General features: G+C 52.9%; 1 protein-coding gene across 1 annotated transcript in view; it reads right to left on the bottom strand.

Annotated features, from left to right (window-relative positions):
• Positions 1–20,699, bottom strand: part of HTT (huntingtin) — a 166,804-nt gene that overhangs the window by 7,864 nt on the left and 138,241 nt on the right. Inside the window, exons 51-63 of the mRNA XM_055245541.2 lie at positions 20,314–20,412; positions 17,898–18,085; positions 15,513–15,639; positions 13,344–13,444; positions 12,286–12,440; positions 11,715–11,854; positions 10,088–10,170; positions 7,666–7,796; positions 7,402–7,531; positions 6,008–6,163; positions 2,736–2,926; positions 742–856; positions 362–575 (exon numbers count right to left, since the gene is read on the bottom strand). Coding sequence (XP_055101516.1) covers positions 362–575; positions 742–856; positions 2,736–2,926; positions 6,008–6,163; positions 7,402–7,531; positions 7,666–7,796; positions 10,088–10,170; positions 11,715–11,854; positions 12,286–12,440; positions 13,344–13,444; positions 15,513–15,639; positions 17,898–18,085; positions 20,314–20,412 — 1,830 coding nt within the window. The remainder of the gene's footprint in view (positions 1–361; positions 576–741; positions 857–2,735; positions 2,927–6,007; positions 6,164–7,401; positions 7,532–7,665; positions 7,797–10,087; positions 10,171–11,714; positions 11,855–12,285; positions 12,441–13,343; positions 13,445–15,512; positions 15,640–17,897; positions 18,086–20,313; positions 20,413–20,699) is intronic.

Below are 20,699 nucleotides of genomic sequence, written 5' to 3'. Positions count from 1 at the left end.
TGTTCAGTACGAAGGTTACCTCTATACAACCCAATAGGCTCTGTAGACAGTGCTTTGTACACGGGAGTCCAGTGAGTCCCTGGAGAAGATCTGAAAGCAGGTGATATGAGCCCCTTGCTAGCCCAGGACGCAGCCCAGCTCAGCCACATGGGATGAGTGACCGGAGGGATGGTCGACCCTGACCAGGTCTCCAGCCCTGGGGGCTCCAGAGCCTCTCTTGCAAGGTGATGGGGCCGGCTTGGGGCAACACCAGAAGTGTCCAATCAGAGGGCACCTAGTCTAGGTCCCTTGAGTGAGCGTGTTCCTGCCTCCCTTGAACAGGAGTTGGGCTGGCCTTACGGGCACCGTGTACATGCTTCACCTGTGTACATGCAGGTGAGCATCAGGCCCAGAGCCGCCATGGCCCGGTGCGGGCTGTGCACGTTCACTCTGTCCACGCTCAGCTTGACCAGCGATTCTGCATCCAGGCGCGAGAGCTGCTCAGACAGCAGGAGGCGCTCCAGGCCTCTGAGGGCACAGTGGTAAATGATGGAGGGGGTGGACTCCTCACTTCCGGACAGCATCACCCCACACATCTGCACAGGGAGAAAGGCCTCTGTGTCAAAGAATCGCTGCACAGTCTCAGGTGTTCATGCCTCCTCCCCACCAAGTCAAAACTGGCCCACTGGTATGATCTCGCAAGGAAAAGAGAAGGGAAGCCCATTCCCCGTGTGCAGAGGAAGACAGCCAGGGCCCACTCACCTGTATTATTGATGCTGAGAATTCCGGCCCTACGTCCAGAGGATAGTTCTCAATCAGGTAAAACGCAGTGGCACACATGACCAGTACGTGCTGCTGGCTGTGAATGTTCACGCAGCTGAAAATGGGAGACAGCAGCCAGGCTCAGCCAGCCCCATCCAATGTGGAGAGGGCTGTGTCCGGCCCCACGTGGGAGTGTACAGCTATGTGGCTCCCCAGGCCCCTGCAACCTGGCCTGACCCTTCAGCCTCTGCTCGACCACTCCCTGGGTGGCTGAGCCCATCTACCTCCCCGACGCCCTGGCCTCTCGACCTGACTCAGCCTCCCCTGTGGCCACCTCCATGCTGGCCACCGCACACTTCCTCTCTGTCCCTCAACGAGGCCCTAGATTCCCACACCCCAGGCCAGTCCCCTCTACTTCCTGAGTGCCCTGTGCTTTTCCTTCGTGGCACATGCCATCGTGACGTGCTGCCTTGTGTGATCCCCTGACAGCACCTGCCTTCCCTATGGCACAGTGAAGACCTGGTAGCCAGGGACTGAATGAGTGGCCACTGTGAACAGAGAAGCCAATACGATGCCCCCCTTACCCCCACAGAAACGTGCCCAGTGATGCATACATCTGTCACCACATGGTCCCACCTCCACCTCGGAGGCACGTGACACGGCCCCTCTGCCCATGGCACTGAGGTCAGCCCCACGCGCCATTTCTACCTGGATGCCACAAGCTCTCTGCATCCCAAACGCAACTCCTGGACCACCTCAACTCTCCTTCCCTGAGTCCTCCACGCCCACAGCAAGAGCCATAGAACAGCCCAACACACCAGCACAGGCAGGGCTTTGGCCTGTGTCTGGGGCCTGTTCTGGGGCTGCCCCCCAAAATCACGTCGCTGCACCAACATATGTGCCTGATTTGCAGGCCTGGGTCCCGTGTGACTTGGCCCTATGCCAGGCTCCAGGGATGCAGAGACAGCTGCCAGCCGTCCGCCTGTCCTGCTAGCACAGCACCCACTGCCCAGCAAGGATGACAGGCGAGAAGGGCCTCCCCACGGGCTTGTGACACTCTGGCCTGGATGAGGCCAATGGCCCCTGATGAGCCGCTGTCCCTGCTCCAGCATGTCCCAAATCCTGGGCCACCGGCACGTGCCCTGGCTCACACCTCCCTCTTGTCTGAACTGTGCCGACGGAGACCTTCCCGTCTCCCTCCAGGTCTTCCACTCAACTTTGACCTAGCCCCCATTTCCTGCCCACTTGTGAAAGGGGATCACTGGCTGTTCCTCCCAGACCCCTTCCCATCTTTGCTCCTAATTCTTGCCCTCAACTCCCCCATGTGGGTGGCTGATGAAATTCCACCCTCCCTCTAAAGACAGCTCCCATGTGTAGGAGCCTATGACTCAGAGAGGATGGGCCCGTCTCTACTAAAGCCTCTGCGACTTTGTGAGAGTGGAGTTGAGACCAGGGTGTCACAGAGCCCTCCGCGCTTGTAAGACATCGTTGTGAAGAGCTTGACTTGCTCGCTAAGGGGTTGTGGCACCAGCCGTGCTTTGTCAAGGACACATCTGTACAGAACCTGCTGCCAGCAGCTTTAAGATAAGGTGAGTTCGGAATCATGGTGGAAAGAAGAGGGAGGTGCTGGGCCAGGGCAGGGAAGGTGCAGAGAGGAGGCTGGCCTGGGTAATAACAGGGTTCTGGGAGCAGAGAATGAGAGCCAATGGCCTCGAGAGCAGAGTCAGGAATGGGCACGTGGGGGAGTGTGCTAAGCGCCACATGAGACAGCAGCAGAGGCGAGAGCTCCAGCTCACTGGGGGTGCCCGAGGAAGCCTCTAGGATGCACCTGTGCCCTTGCATCTCACTGACCTCAGCCATGGTGCCCACCTGGGTTCCCACTGATACCTGCCTGCCATCTGGCCAGGGGCCTGGGCACTTGGAGAGGGTGACGCTGCTTCCTTCACAGCTCATTCTGAGACCCCCGCCCCAGCCCCAGCCAGGCTCCCACTCACTGGGCGATCCCTTTCAGGTTGGAGAGGAGATAGTCGCTGATGACTGGGATGAGCTGCTTCGCAGTGTCGTCCAGCAGGTCGCACTCCAGCACATAGAGGACGCCGTGCAGGGCTCCGACCCTGCTGGGCAGGTGGCTGCTCCTGAGTGTGCTCTCCAGCAGGCGGCTGACAGGCTCCGCCACGGCCTTGTCCTAGGCACACACAGACAAAAGCTGCTGCATGCCACCAGAGCTCATGTCCCAGTGGATCCTCCCCACAGCCGAGGCGGGGGCGCTGCCCTCATGCTTGTGTGCAGAAGAGACTACACAGCAGACTGGAGACCATCCTGCGAGGTCTGTGTGCAAGGCAGGACCCTGGCTGGTGTCGGGACGGTGCCCACCATCCTCACTGAGGAGGGGCTCCCTGTGCTCAGCTGCTTGTGTGGGCACCAGGGTTTGTGCTGAGAACTTGCCTTCCCTCTGGGAGTCCGGAGTCTGGGCACGAGGGAGGCAGAGGGTGCCCATGTGCCCAGCCCCCAGTAAAAACCCTGGCACCAAGTCTCTAGTGGGCTTCCCTGGTGACAACACTGCATACGCATTGTCACGACTCACTGTGCGGGGAGTTGAGCGCGTCCTGTGTGACCCCGCTGGGAGAGGATTCTGGAAGCTCGAGCCTGGTGTCCTCGGGACATCGCCCCATGAGCCTCTGCCCTTGCTGATTTTGTTTGCTGATTTTGTTTTGTGTGCTTTTACCGTAACACATCTTAGCGGAGAGTCTTTCTAGAAAAGCCTGGGGGTCGTCTTGGGGATCCCTGATGGTGGTTTCTGCCAACTTCAACCAAAATGGCCTCAATTTCACTTAGTTTCCAAAACCTTGCAGGGTGAAATATCAACCTAAACACTTCGCCCACGTTCTTCACTTTCAATCTGCTCTTTAACAGTGAGGAGACCCCTGCAGAAGTCAGCAAGGAATGTCACCCTCCTTCAGCCCAAGACTACGGGGACACAGAATTCCCATGGAGCGCTGGATGGCCAGGCGGCCTCTTGTTTTTGTGGAATGATGAGGTTCTCGGCAGTGGTAGGAGCCTCTCCGCTGGGGAAATGACCGGAAGACACAGAAGCCACTCCCACCCATCCCAGGAATGAGGATCGAAAGAGGACGCTGTTCTTTGTGGATCACTTCCTTCTTGGGCCCCCACCTCACCCTGTGCTATCCCCTCATACACACAACGCCACGCGGCAACTCCCTAAGGACTGCGCATGGCCCCAGGTCCCACTTCTGAAAGTCCCACATCAGGACCTGCTCTTGAGTGGCACGGATTTCACAACAGTGGGCAAATACCTCAAAACGACATGCTCTGGATACGTCAGTACCAAGCATGACACGCTGAAAACCTTCACAGAGGATGATCATCTTCAAGAAGGCATGAATGCACATAGAGCTGGGAGTTAGTGTCCATGACCATCCTGCCTTAGGATCTGCTTTTCAAAATGATTATTTCTCATTTGATTACTGATGGCCTAGGGGGATCTGGGCCTGAGCACAAAACCACAGTTACAATTCAAGTTAGCCCAGCAGCTGAAACTCCCCACAAAGGAGAAGGACCCCTTCCAAGAGCCACTTTGACATCGTGTGGGAAACACCCAGAGGGTGTTCGCAGTGAAGAGAGATGCCCACACAGGGAACCCACACACTCATTGTTTCCACTCCCTGGATGGCTGCTGAGTCACCAGCATGGCACCAGGCTGAAGGCCACCCACAAGGGAAGACTGGCGTTTGGACTCGGGGAGGACAGTCTAGGCAAGAGCAGTCAAGACTCGCAGGGAGGGAGTCAGGCTCCAGGTCACGGACATGGGCTCACCCCAACCTCTGCTGCATTTTGTGTGACCTAGACAAGCCAGCTAACCTCTGACCTTGGCCGCCTGGGGGTGCCTTTGTCAGGTGGGGGTGCAGGAGGAAGAGTTCCACAAATGTTAGCAGCTGGAGTGATGCCAAAAAAACCCATCACCGTCATGACAGCATTGTCGTTACTGACAGACAGGAGCCCATCCAGAGCATGGGGTAGGCAGGCCCTGATTGGCACCACCATGCCATTCTCACCAAGGGCCCCAGACGGCTGGCACACGGCAGCCACTCAGTTGTTTGCTGAAGAAACGAGTTTCCATTGCTATCATAAAATGGATTACTAGGTAATGCCACATGACAAAGAACCAGAGGCGCCAGCTCTGACAGTTCTGACATCCTTGACTATGCTTCACCAGATGTCGGGACCCACGGGCAACGATTTCACGTGTACAGGTGATGGATGCTTGGCAAATACCGTGTGGTGATGTGCCACAGAATACAGGTACCATGCTGCGCTGGCTGAATCCTGATAAACCAGAAGCAGAATAAGGAGGAGCTCAAGGGATGAACACTTGACCCTTGGGATGGTCTGAATGTTTGTATCCCTCCCAAAACTCATACACTGACACCTAATTTGCAGTGCCACAGTACAAGAAGGTGGGGCCTTGGGAGGTGATGAGGTCATGAGGGGAGAGCCCTTGTGGATTGGGGCCCTTCTAAAACGCCTGAGGGAGCTTGTTCACTCCTTCCACCATGAGGACCCAGCGAGAAGATGCCATCTATGAAGCAGAAAGCGGCCCCCACCAAACACCAAATCTGCTGGCACCTTGACCATGAACTTCCAGCCCCCAGAACAGTGAGAAGTAAATTTCCACTGTTTATAAATCACCCAGTCTAAGGTAACTTGTGGTAGCAGCCAAAACAGACTAAGACAACCACCATGCTAAGAAGAGACTCTAGCACCCAGATTTGGGACTGGAAACACAGGGTCACTGTGACAAAACAGCCCCAAGGAGAGAAGCTATCCAGCCAAGAAGCTCGGAGAGCCTGGAACATAACTGAGAAGGGGAGTGAGGCAGTCAGGCCTCAGGGCAGAGCATGGGGAAGCCAGTCGCGTTTCCACCACCTACGATGCCTCAGTGCCACCACATACCGTGGTTCTGTGGGGATGGGCTACTACAGTGACGTCACAAGCCCAGGGATATGGGACCCCCAAACCATGGCTTGGCCGCCACGACCCACATCACAGTGGCCTGTGGATGGCACTGACCGTCGCTGAACCCCTTCCAGCTGAGAAGCACTGCAGCTCACGTGGGCCGTGGAGTCCAGTTCGGGTCAACTCTTGGAAGGAGGCAGCCACACCCAACACCTCTGGCCAACACCAGGTCCCAAGGCAGATGGGCCCCCGTGGCTTCAGCACAGGAACCTCTGTGCCACCTGTCACTTACCATCCCAAGGACGGCAGCTGCCTTGCAGGTGGCAGGCACCAGGTACTGAGCGAGGATCTCGTCTTCTGAAGGGTGCACCCTTCGCAGTTCTGTCAGCGTCACATACATCAGCTCAAACTGGTTGCGCTCAGTGAACAAGTCTGAGACCACTAGAAGCTGGAGATGTGGAACACCAGGAGAGCAAGGGGAGAATCGCGCTGTTAGAATCCAGGAAACGGATCCAGAACGCTACTACTGGCAAGTCGTGTTCATACGCCCAATAGACATTACTGTGCGGGACGCATGTGTGCATGTGTGGTGTATGCGTGTGGTGTATGTGTGTGGCGTGTCTGTGTGGGTGCGTGCTACACGTGGTGCATTTATGGTGTGTGTATGGTGTGTACGTGTGGTGTATGTGGTGTGTGTGCGCGCATGTGGTGTGTGTGCATGTGGTGTGTGTGTGCGCATGTGGTGTGCAAGTGGCGTGTGTGGTGGGGTGTGTATACGTGTGGTGTGTACATGTGGCATGTGTGTGGTGCATGTGGTGTGTGTGGCATGTGTGTGGTGCATACATGTGGTGTGTGGGGTGTGTGTGCATGTGGCATGTGTGTGGTGCATGTGTGTGTGTGGTGTGTGTGGCATGTGTGTGGTGCGTGCATGTGGTGTGTGGGGTGTGTGGCCATGTGGCATGTGTGTGGTGCATGTGTGTGTGTGGTGTGTATGGCATGTGTGTGATGCATACATGTGGTGTGTGGGGTGTGTGCGCGTGTGGCATGTGTGTAGTGTGTGGCATGTGTCTGGTGCGTGTGCATGTGGCATGTGTGTGATGCATGTGTGTGGTGTGGTGTGTGTGGCATGTATGACGCATACATGTGATGTGTGGGGGGTGTGCGTCATGTGGCATGTGTGGTGTATGTGGCATGTGTATGGTGCATGCATGTGGTGTGTGTGGTGCGTGTGGTGTGTGTGGCATGTGTGTGTGCACGTGGGGTGCGTGTGGTGTGGGTGGCATGTGTGTGTGCATGTGGGGTGCGTGTGGTGTGTGTGGCGTGTGTGTGTGCACGTGGGGTGCGTGTGGTGCATGTGCTGTGTGGTGCATGTGGTGTGTGCACACATGTGGCACGTGTGTGGTGTATGTGGTGCATGTGGCATGTGTGTGCTGTGTGTGGATGTGTGTGCATGTGTGGTGCGGTGCATGTGGTGTGTGTGGTGCGTGCATGTGGGGTGTGTGTGCATGTGGCGTGTATGTGGTGCATGTGGTGTGTATGGTGCCTGTGGTGCATGTGTGTGTGTGTGTGCATGTGGCGTGTGTGTGTGGTGTGTGTGGTATGTGTGTGTGCGCGTGCAGCATGTGTGTGGTGTGTGTGGTGCATGTGGCACATGCGGGTGTGAGGGGAATGGGAAGGCTCACTTACGGATCGGACCACCTCACTGATCAGGATGGCCGGGGTCCTCCTGGCTGAGCTGGACGGCAGGATCCAGCGGCTGTACAACTCAAGCAAAAACTGCGAACAGGAGTGGATGTCAACTCCAGCCCGGTGTTTCCTGTGGAATATGCGAGATGGGTATTTTCCAGGTACATGAGATGAGAGGCTCATTTCAAGAAGCACCTCAAACAAATCAAATGACTGATAAGAAATTTCAAATTTCTGTAAAAAACAAAAAGGCTACTGGAAAACCTGGAGTTGACTGGAGACGTGGGTGGTGACGAAGGTGCGGGGGCGTCGGCCTCCTCCTCCTCTTCCTCGTCCCACTCCTCCTCCCTCAGGGGTGTGATGCTGTTCCCCAGCCACATGGAGTGTATGGACACCTGCCACAGAAACAGCGCGCTGCTCAGCGCTGCGGCCACAGTGCCAGGCTCCTGGTGGGTGGGTGCGGCCCCGGGACTCAGCACATGCCTACCGTTGAACAGTCTGCCCCTTAGCAAGGGTCGTTCAGACACCCCAGGTTACAGGCAAGGGAGCCCACAGAGAGGGTGGGGCAGGGGCTGGACTGCTGCTGGGAAGCTCCAGCACACGCTAAAGGCATGAGTCAGGGGCCAGTCAACCCCACGAGCAGCTGAGGAGGGTGACACAGAAAGAGGCTCTACGAAGGGACGCTTTCACTCCTAAGTGACATCTGAACAGAGTCCCCAAAACACGGAACCAACACGTGAGATTCCTTTTCCAGCTTCCCTCACTGGAAGTCACTGTGGTAAACCCCAGACCAGAGCTCCCTCGCGCCTTTGTGACCCGTGCTCTAGATCACGCAGCCACCATGCGGTCAGCACACCTCGACTGTCCTCCTTTCTGCCTGGTTCTCTGGAAGCCTCGAGCACTTGGCACAGTGCTGTGGGCTGTGTGCCCATAAAAGGCTGTTCTCCATCATCACTGGCACTAGCCCCAACTCACGTTCTTGGCACCAAGGGCCATTTCCCCCCGACACCCAGCACCCTGCAGGGAGTGGGCGAGGAGTCTGTATGAACAACTCTGAGGCCAAGGAGCAGCCCCTGCACTCCCCTCGCCCAGACCCCTAACCCCCACCCCTCTTTCCCAAAAGCAAGTAGTGGCTCAGTCCAGTGGCATCTAGGGGCTGAACATTCCAGACAGGGCAGGGGTGGCACTGTACTTCAGCCCCAGACAGGGCAGGGGTAGGACCGTACTTCAGCCCCAGTATGATCCCATGACAGTCTGCTTGCAGACGCTGGACACAACACAAACATCGAAGGATGTGGGCAAATGCAGCGGGGTGGGAGGAATAGGGAATATCTCGGGCACAGACCAGTGTCCCCGGGCCCAGGACAAGGCCGGAGGCACCCAGTGAGCCCCAGGCCTCTCACTCTCAGCCTGCCCTTCAGAAACACTTCCGTGAAAAATACAGCGCATCCTATCGGTCATTTTCACTTATCTTGGGGTGGAAACATCTGTCAAAGGTGAGGGACAGAAGAGTGGGACTTCTTTTTCCAACTATGTCTAGAAAAACACAGGCTGGTCCAGTAGCTCCCTGCTTCCTGTCACTGAAACCAGCAGGCACAGAACAGGACAGTACAGGCAGAGAGCAGGGAACAGAAACAGGCATGTGACATCACAGGGTTTCTGCTGTGAAGGCTGCAGGCCAGGAACTCAGAAGAGGAAACTCTCAGAGCTCATAAGTGTTTCTAAACACCATATTCTAACCCATTTCCACGGAAACAAAAGCTACAAAGAGAACTGTCCTGCACAACTGGTTTCACTAAACCAGGAACCAAGTGAGCGAAAGACACAGCATGGGGTGGAGGAAAAGGTGTAAGTCGGCCAGCACAGCCGGGCCCCCCTCCAGCATACACCTGTAGGGCTCCACGCCATGTGCCATCATATGCAAATGGCCCTATGTTTCTGTTTACATTTTTTTTTAAGTGACAGAGTACTGGTCTGTTGCCCAGGCTGGAGTGCCGTGGTGCAGTCATGGCTCACTGCAGCCTCAACCTCCTGAGCTCAGGTAAGCCTCCTGCCTCAGCCTTCTAAAATGTTCTAGATTACAGGTGTGAGCCACCACGCCCAGATCCTTCAATCCCTTCACTTATCTGAGGAGGAAACAGAAGCACAGACCAACGTGACCTGCTAGGAAGTGGCCGAGCTGTCTGCCTGCACACTGGGCTCCCCCTGCAGCACTGGCCACAGGGACAGGGACACTCAGGGAGCACCCCAAGAGCTGGCCCCAGGGACACTCACGGCCAAGCCTGCGGCCCCCCATACCATGGCCCTTCATGGCGTCTACTTCCTCCTGAGCATCTCAGCTGACTCCACTCTGTCCTCACCCTCCCCTTTTTGTGTCTCAGGGTCCTTGCTTAAGTCCAACTCACGCCCTCTGACTGTCTCTTACACACATCTCCATCGCTACATGCGAGGTCTCTTAACTACTTTCTGGAATACAGAACATAAATAAAAACAAAAGTAATACTTCCTCTTCTTGCGGGACCTAGGAATAAAAAGGATAAAAACAATAAACATTAATTTTTTTTTTTTTAAAGTAAAACTTCCTTTCATTTAAAAAGTGCACCAAGCTTTTCTCCTGGGTGTGTTAAGCGCCAAAGTCTGAGGACAGAAACGGGCAGAGGCCAGGTGGCGGGGGCACGAGACTGACCTGGCCGAGTTTGTAGCTCATGCTTCCCAGCTCCCGCTCGGGGTTGATCTGCAGCAGCAGCTTCTCGTGGCTGATGAGGGCACCTGTGAACACCAGCACTCCGAGTCCTGACCTGCACAGGGACGCAGGGCCGCAGGCCCACCCCGTACCAGCCCAGCTCCTGCCCAGACAGGCACCCAGGCGTGAGCCACCTGCCGTTGCCACTGGCAGAAGGGCCCAGGTTGTGCAGAGCCCTGTTGGTCTCGGGGGTTTGTCACTTTATAACCAGTTAAGCTGGCAGGGCCAGTGGGCAAGCTGGACTCTGTCACTTTTTCTCTATGACAAGTGAGACTGCAGCATTCACCTGTCACCCCTCAGCTCCCACCTCTGTGAGTAGGAACTGGTTGTGGGCTGAGCTGCAAAAGCTTAGCAGTCAGCAGTTGCAGGCAAGCCGACAGTCCAGGCAGGCAAGCTCTCTGGGGGACCCAGATAAGCATTTTGGTAACAGTGCCTTCCAGAACCCCACCTCAGTGCCCAGGCTGACCAGATACAGCCGGCAGGAGCGGGAGCAGGATAATGCCCCCACTTGACCTTTCACACCCCCCACGCCCCAGGCCAAAAAACCTCCTCATGTCTTTCTGCTGGGCATCCCCCCCAATTCCCGGGCACCAGCCTCCAGCTGAATGTCCCCAGCTAACCCTCTGCCAGACCCCAGATCAACTCGCCTCCTCCCAAGGGGCCTCCACGCCCCCTTCCCTGGAAGCACTTCCTCCCCTTGGAGCTCCAGGAGCTGCCTGTGTATGCCCCCCACCCACCTCTGTGCCCCTCTTTTCTGCCTTCTATGACAGATCATTGCTCCTGGGTCCTCATGACCTGTGAGCTCCTTGAAGGCTGGATCCATGGCCCTCCAAGTGATCGGTTTATTTCAACGCCCTAATAAACATTTGAGTGTCATAGACACTGCGTATAACACATTGCACATCCACACAGAACTTTCTGCAACTAAAGCCTTCAAGGTGCTTAAACTCCTAAATAACTACGGAATCACAAAGCTCTATGCTAAAATACTGTTGAGTGAAAAACACGCATCCCCAAATCCCCACACAACTCTCTTCTTTTAAACCAGGTGACAAACTCCGATGCCTGTGATAGGGCAGGCACACAACCGGAAGGCTTGGTGGGAGAGTGGGCACTGACAGACAGGGCCCAGGGAGGGGAGAGGTGCAGGGAGCGGGGTGCTCAGGCCCAGCTGTGCCCCACCCTGCAGCCACTGCCACACATGGTTTCTTAGAAAAAGCTGGAGATTCAGCTTGTGTAGATAAACTTGGTTGAGTTCTTAACATAAGCAGCTAATTCAACTTTTAAATCCTGCTGGTCTTACAGCCTGTGAGAATTCTTTCGCTTCTCACATCTTGACTGGCAGGAGATAATGCTTCTAATTCATTTCCAGATTTTATTTCCTTCCTGGGCCTGACTAAGACTCCTGCTTATGAAAGGGGCAGCATATTTAGCACCACAGCCTCCAACTCAAACCACACTCAGGTCTTCCTGCATAACTGGTGTGGTGAGCATGCCAGTCTTTTCTCATTCTAGCCCAAGTACAACCGCGCCCCCCCGACCCGCCGCCGCCACCCTTTCCCTCAGGTACCTGTAGTAGCCGGAGACAGAGAAGGGACAGGATCCCACGCCTGGTATAAATGATGGGTGGCAATGTTCTCTCTCTTTGAAACCATTGCTTGAATCTCTTGCTCCACAATCCCTCTGATAATGCTCAGCTTCCTCCCAAACCTACATTTCAGAAAAAAGGTAAACAGTGTTTTGTTTCCTTCAAAATCTTACAAGTGAAAAACACCAGAACTTTCCCTCCACTTTGCCTAAAGGAACCTGGTGTAATACCAAATGAAACTCACTTCCTAAGTGAGCACCTGCCCGTGAGCCCTTAGGTGGGTGTTCTACTACTTGCCCGCTCATTCTTGCTCTGTTAATGTCTACCCCTAAATGCTCAATAACCCCACATCAGTTCCTGTCGCGTTTCCAGCTCCTCACTGACCAGGAGGCCCCCTTTGGGTCTGCACCTCCTGCACAGGCCACATGGACAGTGTTTTCAATTCTAGCAACGAAGGAAAACGGCCTGGGCGAAGCTGCTGGATGCTTCAGCGGGGAACCCACTGTCCCCAGCACCTGCTATGTCCCGGAGATACGTGGGAACTCAAGCAAACCTGGTGTCGAGAGCTTTCAGAGGCTTGTTCCGGGGCTGCTGCTCCAAGCAGCTTACAGCTGGGTTGCCGGCCACAGGCACGGTCATTGCACTGAGCACCAATGAGGTGATGGCCTGCACGGCCAGGACGTTGATCTGGGTCCTCTCTGTGTCTTCCTGGAAGGATAGCCCACACGTCAACAAGAGCAGCAAGACACCCACAACCAGCTCTGCCTGCAGAACCCAGAGTCTACCCTGCCTCAATGAGAGGAGGAGGAGCCTTAAGTGCTACCAAGGGACTTCTGTCAGGCTGAGCTCACGGGGCACGAGGCAGGGCCCTGAAACAATCTGATGGGCAAACGTCCATTTTTCAAATCAAGGACTCCTTTGGGCACAAAACTCCAAACATGAATTACTTTTTAATAAATTATCTTTGAATTCCCTCATACATTTTAGAGGCCTTGCTTATGACAACCTGTTAGCTTCTATGGATGAATTTAAAGACAATCTTGATGACTTGTGACCTATGTCTACCCTCCAAACTGTCATTTCTGTGAGTTCAAACCACACCTTCTATCAGAATCAAGGACCTGCATTCCACAACTTCCCATTCTGCTGGCTTCGCTGTACCAGAGCACAGTTACTATTAATATCATGTTAGCGTAATGTACGTGAACACTTCAAGAAGCCTAGTAAAATCTCTGCAAGACATTAGAAAAATGAAACCAGGTACTACTCATGACCTTTATAAAGTGCCTTTTCATTTTAATTCAACCTACACTCCTCTGAATATTGATAAATTAAAAGATATTTTCCAGAAAGGGCACAATCGTATTGATCCTTAACATGGAATGCACCGTAATAAAATGCATTCCAGCCATTGGTAATCACAGCCCCCAAACCTCAGCAGGCTTTGTCCCTGCTCTGGAATATCAGTCAAGACACCATTCGGCTACTCTTTCAAAAATAAGGTAAGAGAAAAAAAAAAACACCAGCTTGGTGCCTTATTTTATTCACCACCAAAGGCCTGCAGGTGGCCATAACTGCCCATGTGCCAACCAGCACGGGGTGTGGCCTTACTTCTGGTGGGCTCTCCTCCTGCTCCATCACGAGGGGCTGCGTCACCAGGACACCAAGGAGGGTGGCCCAAGTTTCTTCAAACTGAGTACGACTGGTCCAGCCTAGAAATGTAAATGTTACATGAGATAGTGTCAAGCCTTCTCAAGCCTGTAACGGAGAGCTGACAGCCATGCCGACATAGCACGACCCCTGGAGAAGGCTCCACGCCAAGGGCAGTGAGTCCCTTAAACCTCACACAGGTCTATGATGCGGGGAACACTATCCCCTCCATTTCATCATCAAGGAAACTGAAGTACAAACATCGGCTGCACTGTCCGAGGCACGTGAAAGGCAGGTGGCACAGCCCAAGTCAGCCCTGGCAGCCTGGTCAACCCCCAGTGGTGCAGACACAGGGACAGGGCAGGGATGCCCATGCAGGCGACCTCGTGCAGGGCCAGGGCCACTTCTGCCCCACTCACTAGATGGGCTAAAATATTCCCTGGAGTCCAGCCCTGAGACTGTGCAGCTAGCTGCACAACTCTGTGGATAAAACTAAAGGCCACCAAGCTGTCCGCTTAGAGGGGGTGAAATCTGTAGTATGTGAATTCTACCTCAATAAAGCTGCTAAAAATTTTAAAGTCAAAGTAATGGTTCCTCTGACCTGTCTAGAAGAACAGATCAAAAAGAGTGTATCGAGGTAGAAACAGGGATTCAGTGAAAATACATCCGATAGACCCTCCATTCCTATTGATGAGCTGCATTTGAGTGTATCTAACGAACAGTTGTTTCTGACAGCTGTGCTTCATGTCCCCATCATGATGTCTGAGGCAGCCACGCCCCTTGTGGTAAGGCCAGAGAGACGGGATGGGGTGCTTAGGACAGGAGAACTACAGCAATGGACATCGAGGTCCCCGTGATAAACTGGGTAAAGAAAGAACAAGAGACAGAGAGAAGAAGCGCATGCAGGACAGATACAGACAAATATAACAACTTACATTACAGGGAAAAAAATGAACAAAGAAGAAAATGAGCACGAACAAGGCAAGGACTGCAGCACAGTCTTGGGTCATGTACGTCCGATGGGCAGTTCAAGAGCAAGCGCACCCAAATAAGCAAAGGAGCTCATGTTAGGCAAGGGGGAGAGACCAGGAGGCCACTGATACTGATCCTCACAGTGAGGAAGAGGAGGAGCTCCGTGAGGCAGCTGGTGTGAGGTTCCTGCCCAGGGCTCTCTTTGGACATTGAATTATAAAGGGGAAAGTAGAGGCAAGGTGTCTCCTGCCACAACCTTCTGGGATCAAAACAAGCCTCAAATCTGCAGAAGCCCGAGGGACTGGGGAGAGGACTGGACAGTGGAGTCAGGGTGCCCCTGCCAGACTTTCTAGGACAAGACAGGAACATTCCAGGAAACACCACAGCAGGGCACAGTCACTGAGAACTGACTGATTACAGTCCCACCACAAGATCACACCTCTTGCCATCAAATAGGGGCAAAAGTGGTGACTTATTCATTTAGACACTTATTTAGAAATAAGGGGTAACATTTGTTTAGAAATGTAATTTCTAAATCTGCAACAATTCTATGAAATAGACATGACCCCCATTTTACATATGACAAAACTGAGGGTCTCTAGAGGTTAGAGGGACTTGTCCTGCGCTGCTCAGGTAGGAGGGCTGGAAGCAGACCAGGACTGTCTGAGCCCCAAGCCTGCTTTCTCCCCATGCTGCCTCTAGGCTCTGGGGAAGGCGAGTGCCAAGAGACCTGACTCCATCTGCTCCCGTCTGCTTGTTTCCATATGAGAAAACGTACCACTGAGACACAACAGGATCAGACTGGTGAACACAAGAAAACATTCTGAGACAAGTGCTGCCACTGTTTAGCCTAAACGCAAAATCTAAGGCAGAATTTGGTCTCACGTTGTCCATTACACACGAACCTTTCCTGACTTCAAACAAGCCCGGAATACACAGAGCTGGGATTCAAGCCACAAAACACAGGAACTGGGATCTATTTTCTCAGTATAAAAGGAGTTTTGCCAACACTGCAAAATGTATTTACATAGGTTTGTATTATTAGCATGCTTAAATCTTTTCTGGAGTCAAATGAGAAGATCCCAGTACTGGGGGCTCTGGATTTCCTCCTGGTAGATGTCCGACAACGGTGACCTGAAGGAGAGGCCCCAGTAGTACCTAGTGTGTTGATGCGGTAGATGAACTCCTTAAAGACTTCCTTTTCCTGGAGGAACTCCACGGGGATCTCAGGGAATGCTGTGCCAAAATCCCCTCCCGGTTTGGGTGACCATCCAAGCTTCCACACCTGAGAAGATGAAAAGGAAGTGACATTACCCGAGTTGAGTCAGGACAGACACACTGAGGAAGCAGGAAGCCCGACTTCTCTCCACTGGGCTCCCTCCTTACTACCCCAACACTGTCCCAGAGCTGGCACCTTCTCCGCCAGAAAACAGCTCCAACTGCTTCCTGGGACTTCCTTCCCCATCAAGTGGCCCTCCCAAATCTGCTCTGCCCTCCCACTTCCTGTCCTCATCCTGAGGCTGCTGGCACACCCCACTCAGGGAGTGCTGAGAGAGGCAGGCAGGAGTTAGAGACAGCCCCCCTCGCCCACAAACAGCAGATGGTGTGTTAGAATAAAGGCAGGCATTCAATGAAGTTCAGCTCAGATATGTTTATTGGCAAGCAGGCATGAAAATGAACCATACAGCTTATTTCTGTAAACTCTGAAGTCCAGTTCTCTGTGCATGAGGTGCTCAGACAAGTGCCATGCACAGAAGAATCCAGAGACAGGCATGATGCTGTTCAAGTGGCAAGATCAGCTCATGGTCTGGCCAGCTCAGCTTACATGCCTTCAGTGAGGTGACAAAGGACCCAACGGAACCCCAGGATTCCTACAGCCCATCTGCACAAAGGCAGAGGGGGCTCTATGATAATGACCAGCTAATCTCTTACCTCACCACAGGAAAGCCCTCTCTTTAAATCGGTTATGCTCCCCTATGCTCCTCTCTGGTACCCACCCAGGGGGAGACTGCAGTGTCTGTCACACCTGCCTTCCAGATGACCGCACTCAGGGAACTCAATGCCAGTTAAGAGCTTGCTGGAGGAATTTTATCTACAGCGTGCAGCCTGTCCTGGCGTAACTTCAAGTGTGTTCTGGACGGCATGACCTCAAGACTGTGCCCTCCTGCATGGTCTCCCCGAGCCCCTCCAAAGGAGCAGTTACTGTCTCAGAACCAGATGCTAACGAACCCACAGTGACTCGCTGTGCACCAAGAGTGGGGCCGAGAGCAACCCCATGCAGCAAGGGTGGCCTGCTTCTCCAGCACTCCTGCTGCTCTCTTCCCAGGAAAGCCTACAACTCCCTGTTCTGCAACTGCTTCCAGCACCGCCAGGCACTGGTCTCTTCTTCGGAATGAGCTCTCCATCTGGAATACCTTCAGCCCCTGCGGCAGAATCCTCCTCATCTCTCAGGATCAAACAATACTGCGTCCTTGGAGCAAGCCTCCCTAGACTCTCCAGCATACATACACACGCATGCACACACACACACAGGCAGGCACGCACCCTTCTCAGGCAGCCACAAGCCTCTTCCCTGGGACCTGGCTCCATTCTCACTGACCTACACCTGCTGGCTCACACCCTGCCGGGTCGGCCTTTCTTTCCTGCCTGAGGATGCTGCAGGCCCTGAGGAACAGGTCCCATCATCTTATTTCAGCAGGCTGGTGGGGGATGATGCCATTTCACTGGGCAGAAGTCAGTCCCCCTCCATCAACCCTCACTCTCCTCAAGCTAAGCTCCTCATATTATCTGAAACAAGGGTTCTGATCAGTAACACCTACCTTTTTTTTTTTTTTTTTTTTTTTTTGAGACGGAGTCTTGCTCTGTTGCCCAGGCTAGAGTGCAGTGGCGCGATCTCGGCTTACTGCAACCTCCGCCTCCTGGGTTCAAGCAATTCTCCTGTCTCAGTCTCCTGAGTAGCTGGGATTACAGGCACCCGCCACCACACCTGGCTAATTTTTGTATTTTTAGTAGAGATGGGGTTTCACCATGTTGGCCAGGGTGGTCTCAAACTCCTGACCGCAAGTGATCCACCCACCTTGGCTTCCCAAAGTGCTGGGATTACAGGCATGAACTACTGCGCCTGGCAATAACACCTACTTTAAACCGATTCTGAAGACAACAGCAAAATTGTGTAGAAAAACATGAATTATCTCCAAAGGAAAATCTCACTCACTCGAGGGGGTGTGGTTTCTGGTCTGCCATTAAGCAAAGCGGTCTAGTTGCTCTAGAATAAGGTCTAACACTAATCTCTTAGGGATGTAGGGCCTCAGTTCATTTTAGAAAATCCAGTATTTCTACTAGCGACCTCCACACGTGGTGCCCGAGGAAAGCAGCCTGGCACCAGAACCACAGCAGGCACCAGAATCACAGCAGGCACCATTACCACAGCAGGCAGCCTCTGGGCTGCAGGGATTCTGTCCCGCCCTCTCAAGTGTGCCCAGCCCAGGGCTTACCGGTGCATTTCACCGTACTTGGTCTTCTGCAAGGAACAACCAGACTCACCAGTGGGGGCACACGTGTGTAGCTGTTGACAAGTGGCAGGCGGGCCAGGCTGATGATGATGTTCCTAAGCACTGACGTGAGAAACGCCGGCACACCGCTATTCCTTTTATGACCCAAGGCCAACACCGACTGCAGAGACTCCACCATTTCTGCCACCATCTCACAGGCTGTGGTGATATACTTAGGATCTAAACAAGCAACGGTTAAGAGAGGACTTTTTAAAAAATACATCCTATATGCCCAGTGTGGAAGGCATGACCTACAACCAGATGCTCAAGCCGTAATTGTGGTATCCACTTAGACTCTGAGTTGGCCAATGAAGGCCTGCAGATTCTACCTCCTTCATATCCGCCTATACCATACAATTCTCCCCATTTTCTGCTGGGATTGCTGGAATGGCCCTGAACCTGAGCTCTGGCCTTGGTTCCCAGCCCTCTGGCCCACTCTCTATGATAAGGCCAGCAGCAGCCTGTGACAGCTGGAAGCCATCCTGTGGCTCCTCAGCCTCAGACTTCCTTTAGGACACCTCCTCTGCCCCTTGTCTTTCTCTGGTCTCCCAGGACCTGTGTCTGTCCCTTAGCTAGTATCAAAGGGCCATGTTGTCATCCTTGCTTCACTGGCTTTCCTAGATCAGAGTACTTGAGGGGCTTGGGGCATGGTTCTGATGGACATGGAAACTCCCAAGGCAGACGCTGAGGAACACTTCACACCCTTGGGAAGATCCACAGCATGGTGTCTTGAGTCTAGAATATCATACCTACTAAAATATGATTTGTTGAGTCAATGAATGTGTAGTAAGTGGCTATTACCCACAGGCCACGAGATTCTACAGTTTGGGCAACTTCCTAGGATAGAGAATGACTTCTCATGCTAACGAGTTAGCTTTATTAATATTTATTGGATGACCTTTAAGAAGTAACGTCCTATCGAGGTGATTAAAAAAACAAAGCAAGCTTCCCACTCTGGCCTAAAGAGGGCCATAGGGAATAAGCACAGTCATCTTCACCCAAACAGAACCCACTTCAGGGCCCGCTGCTCTAACTCAAACCCCTGAGATGTCTCAACTGTTTTAAAGCAATGGAAATCTAACTAAAAATCATGATAGCATTTGTTGAGTATTCATAACAAGACTGTCATCCGTTCCAGGTGCTTTACATGGATAGATTAAATGATTGATCTCAATCCACACAGTTGGCGATATTCTTATCCTCACCACAGAAGCACAGGATCCACAGCCTGAGGTGCCACTCGGCTGGAAGACACAGGGTAGGGAGGTGGGTGTTTTCATATTCCTTAGGTAGCAACAGAAGTCATGAAATCACAAACTGAAGCCTGAAGGACCCACAGACGTTTGAGATAAAAATTCAGAGAAGTCCTTGGCTGTGCATTAAAATGCCATTGCTTCTGGGTCATTCTCTAATTACAAAACCTTGAACCGGGAACCAGAAGAGAAAAGTACTATGCAGAAGACTAAAGACAGGAAAACTCCATCCATAACTAGGATTGCACAAAGGCTGGGAGAAAAAGCCCCAAAGCACTGGTGCACTCACGATTGAAAAGGCGTGTTTCCTGAGCCACAGAGCATGGAAAAGATGCCTGATGCTCCAAGTAAGGGTGCTGTGTAAAATGTGCGGACAGGCCCCAGGTGAGGCACCCCCACGTCTGTGGGACACGCTACAGGGGGCATTCCCCACCAGACACTGGGCTAAAGAAGCTGAAGCGGCCCCAGCAGCCTAGGGGCCCTGGCAAGAACAAAAGACACTTGGCCAAAAAATTTTCCTCCCAACAGGCACTGCCACCAATTTCCTAGTAAAATACCTACTCTAGAATTGGGAGGAAAGTGCATGAAAAGCCGTAGTATGTGTCTAAGTCTATAACTGGCTTAAGTCACTGGGATTTGGATTTTTTTTTTTTCTGTAGGAAAAGCGGGATTTTCTTTTAAATATCCACCAAAACAGATGGCTGAACCTGACACTGAGGTTACTGAATACTCATGTGGGAAACATTTATTCATTCATTATCACTCAACAAAAGGTTGTTGCTTGCTGACCAGAGGCCGAGCATTAATTTCTGAGAACACAAAGAAGACAAACCTGTTCCCTGCCCTCAAGGATCTCAGAATAACTGCAGAGTGTGGAAAGTGTTGGGGGGAAGGGAGCGCTCCCCCAGTGGCATCCCAGCTGGTCTGTAGGGTCAGAGACAGCTGCATGTGTACAGATAAGGTGTTCACTCGGAAACAAAAGAGCTGGCAAAGCAATGGACTACAGCCTCCCTGACAGCGAGGGAGGAGCAGCAGGACACAGCCGAGTTACGGCGTGCTTCCAAGAGTGCACACTCACCGCGGTGCACGTCTCTGTGAATGATTTTTAAGTCCTGGAGGAACTACATGTAAGAAAAAATGGGTCCTGAGACTTACTCTGTGTGTTTGGATCTACCTCCTCCTCCTCTCTGATGGCTTTTGGGGTATTCGTCCTTCTTTCTGGACTAAGAAGCTGCTCTCCAGGCTGCACTGCAACTAAAATTACAACAGAACAAACAGAAGAATTTCCACACACTTCCATCAGTGCTTTTTATTCAAAATTTTACATTTGTGCAGCCTCACAAAAGTTCAAAGGGACAGACAGACTAGCCTAGGTTTCTTAGAACCAATTTTAGACAAGCAGACAATACTAGACTGAGGTAGCAATCTCTTGGTTAGTGGTATATGTCTGCAGATTTGTACTTCAGATTTCTAAGTCCCTCGACTGTCTCCTGTTGGCCATCTCTCACCCTGAGGTTATTATGAGATGGCTCAAGATTCAT

Source organism: Symphalangus syndactylus, chromosome 16 (genome assembly GCF_028878055.3).
Source record: "Symphalangus syndactylus isolate Jambi chromosome 16, NHGRI_mSymSyn1-v2.1_pri, whole genome shotgun sequence".
Taxonomy (NCBI): domain Eukaryota; kingdom Metazoa; phylum Chordata; class Mammalia; order Primates; family Hylobatidae; genus Symphalangus; species Symphalangus syndactylus.
This window is presented reverse-complemented; position numbering and strand designations above follow the sequence as displayed.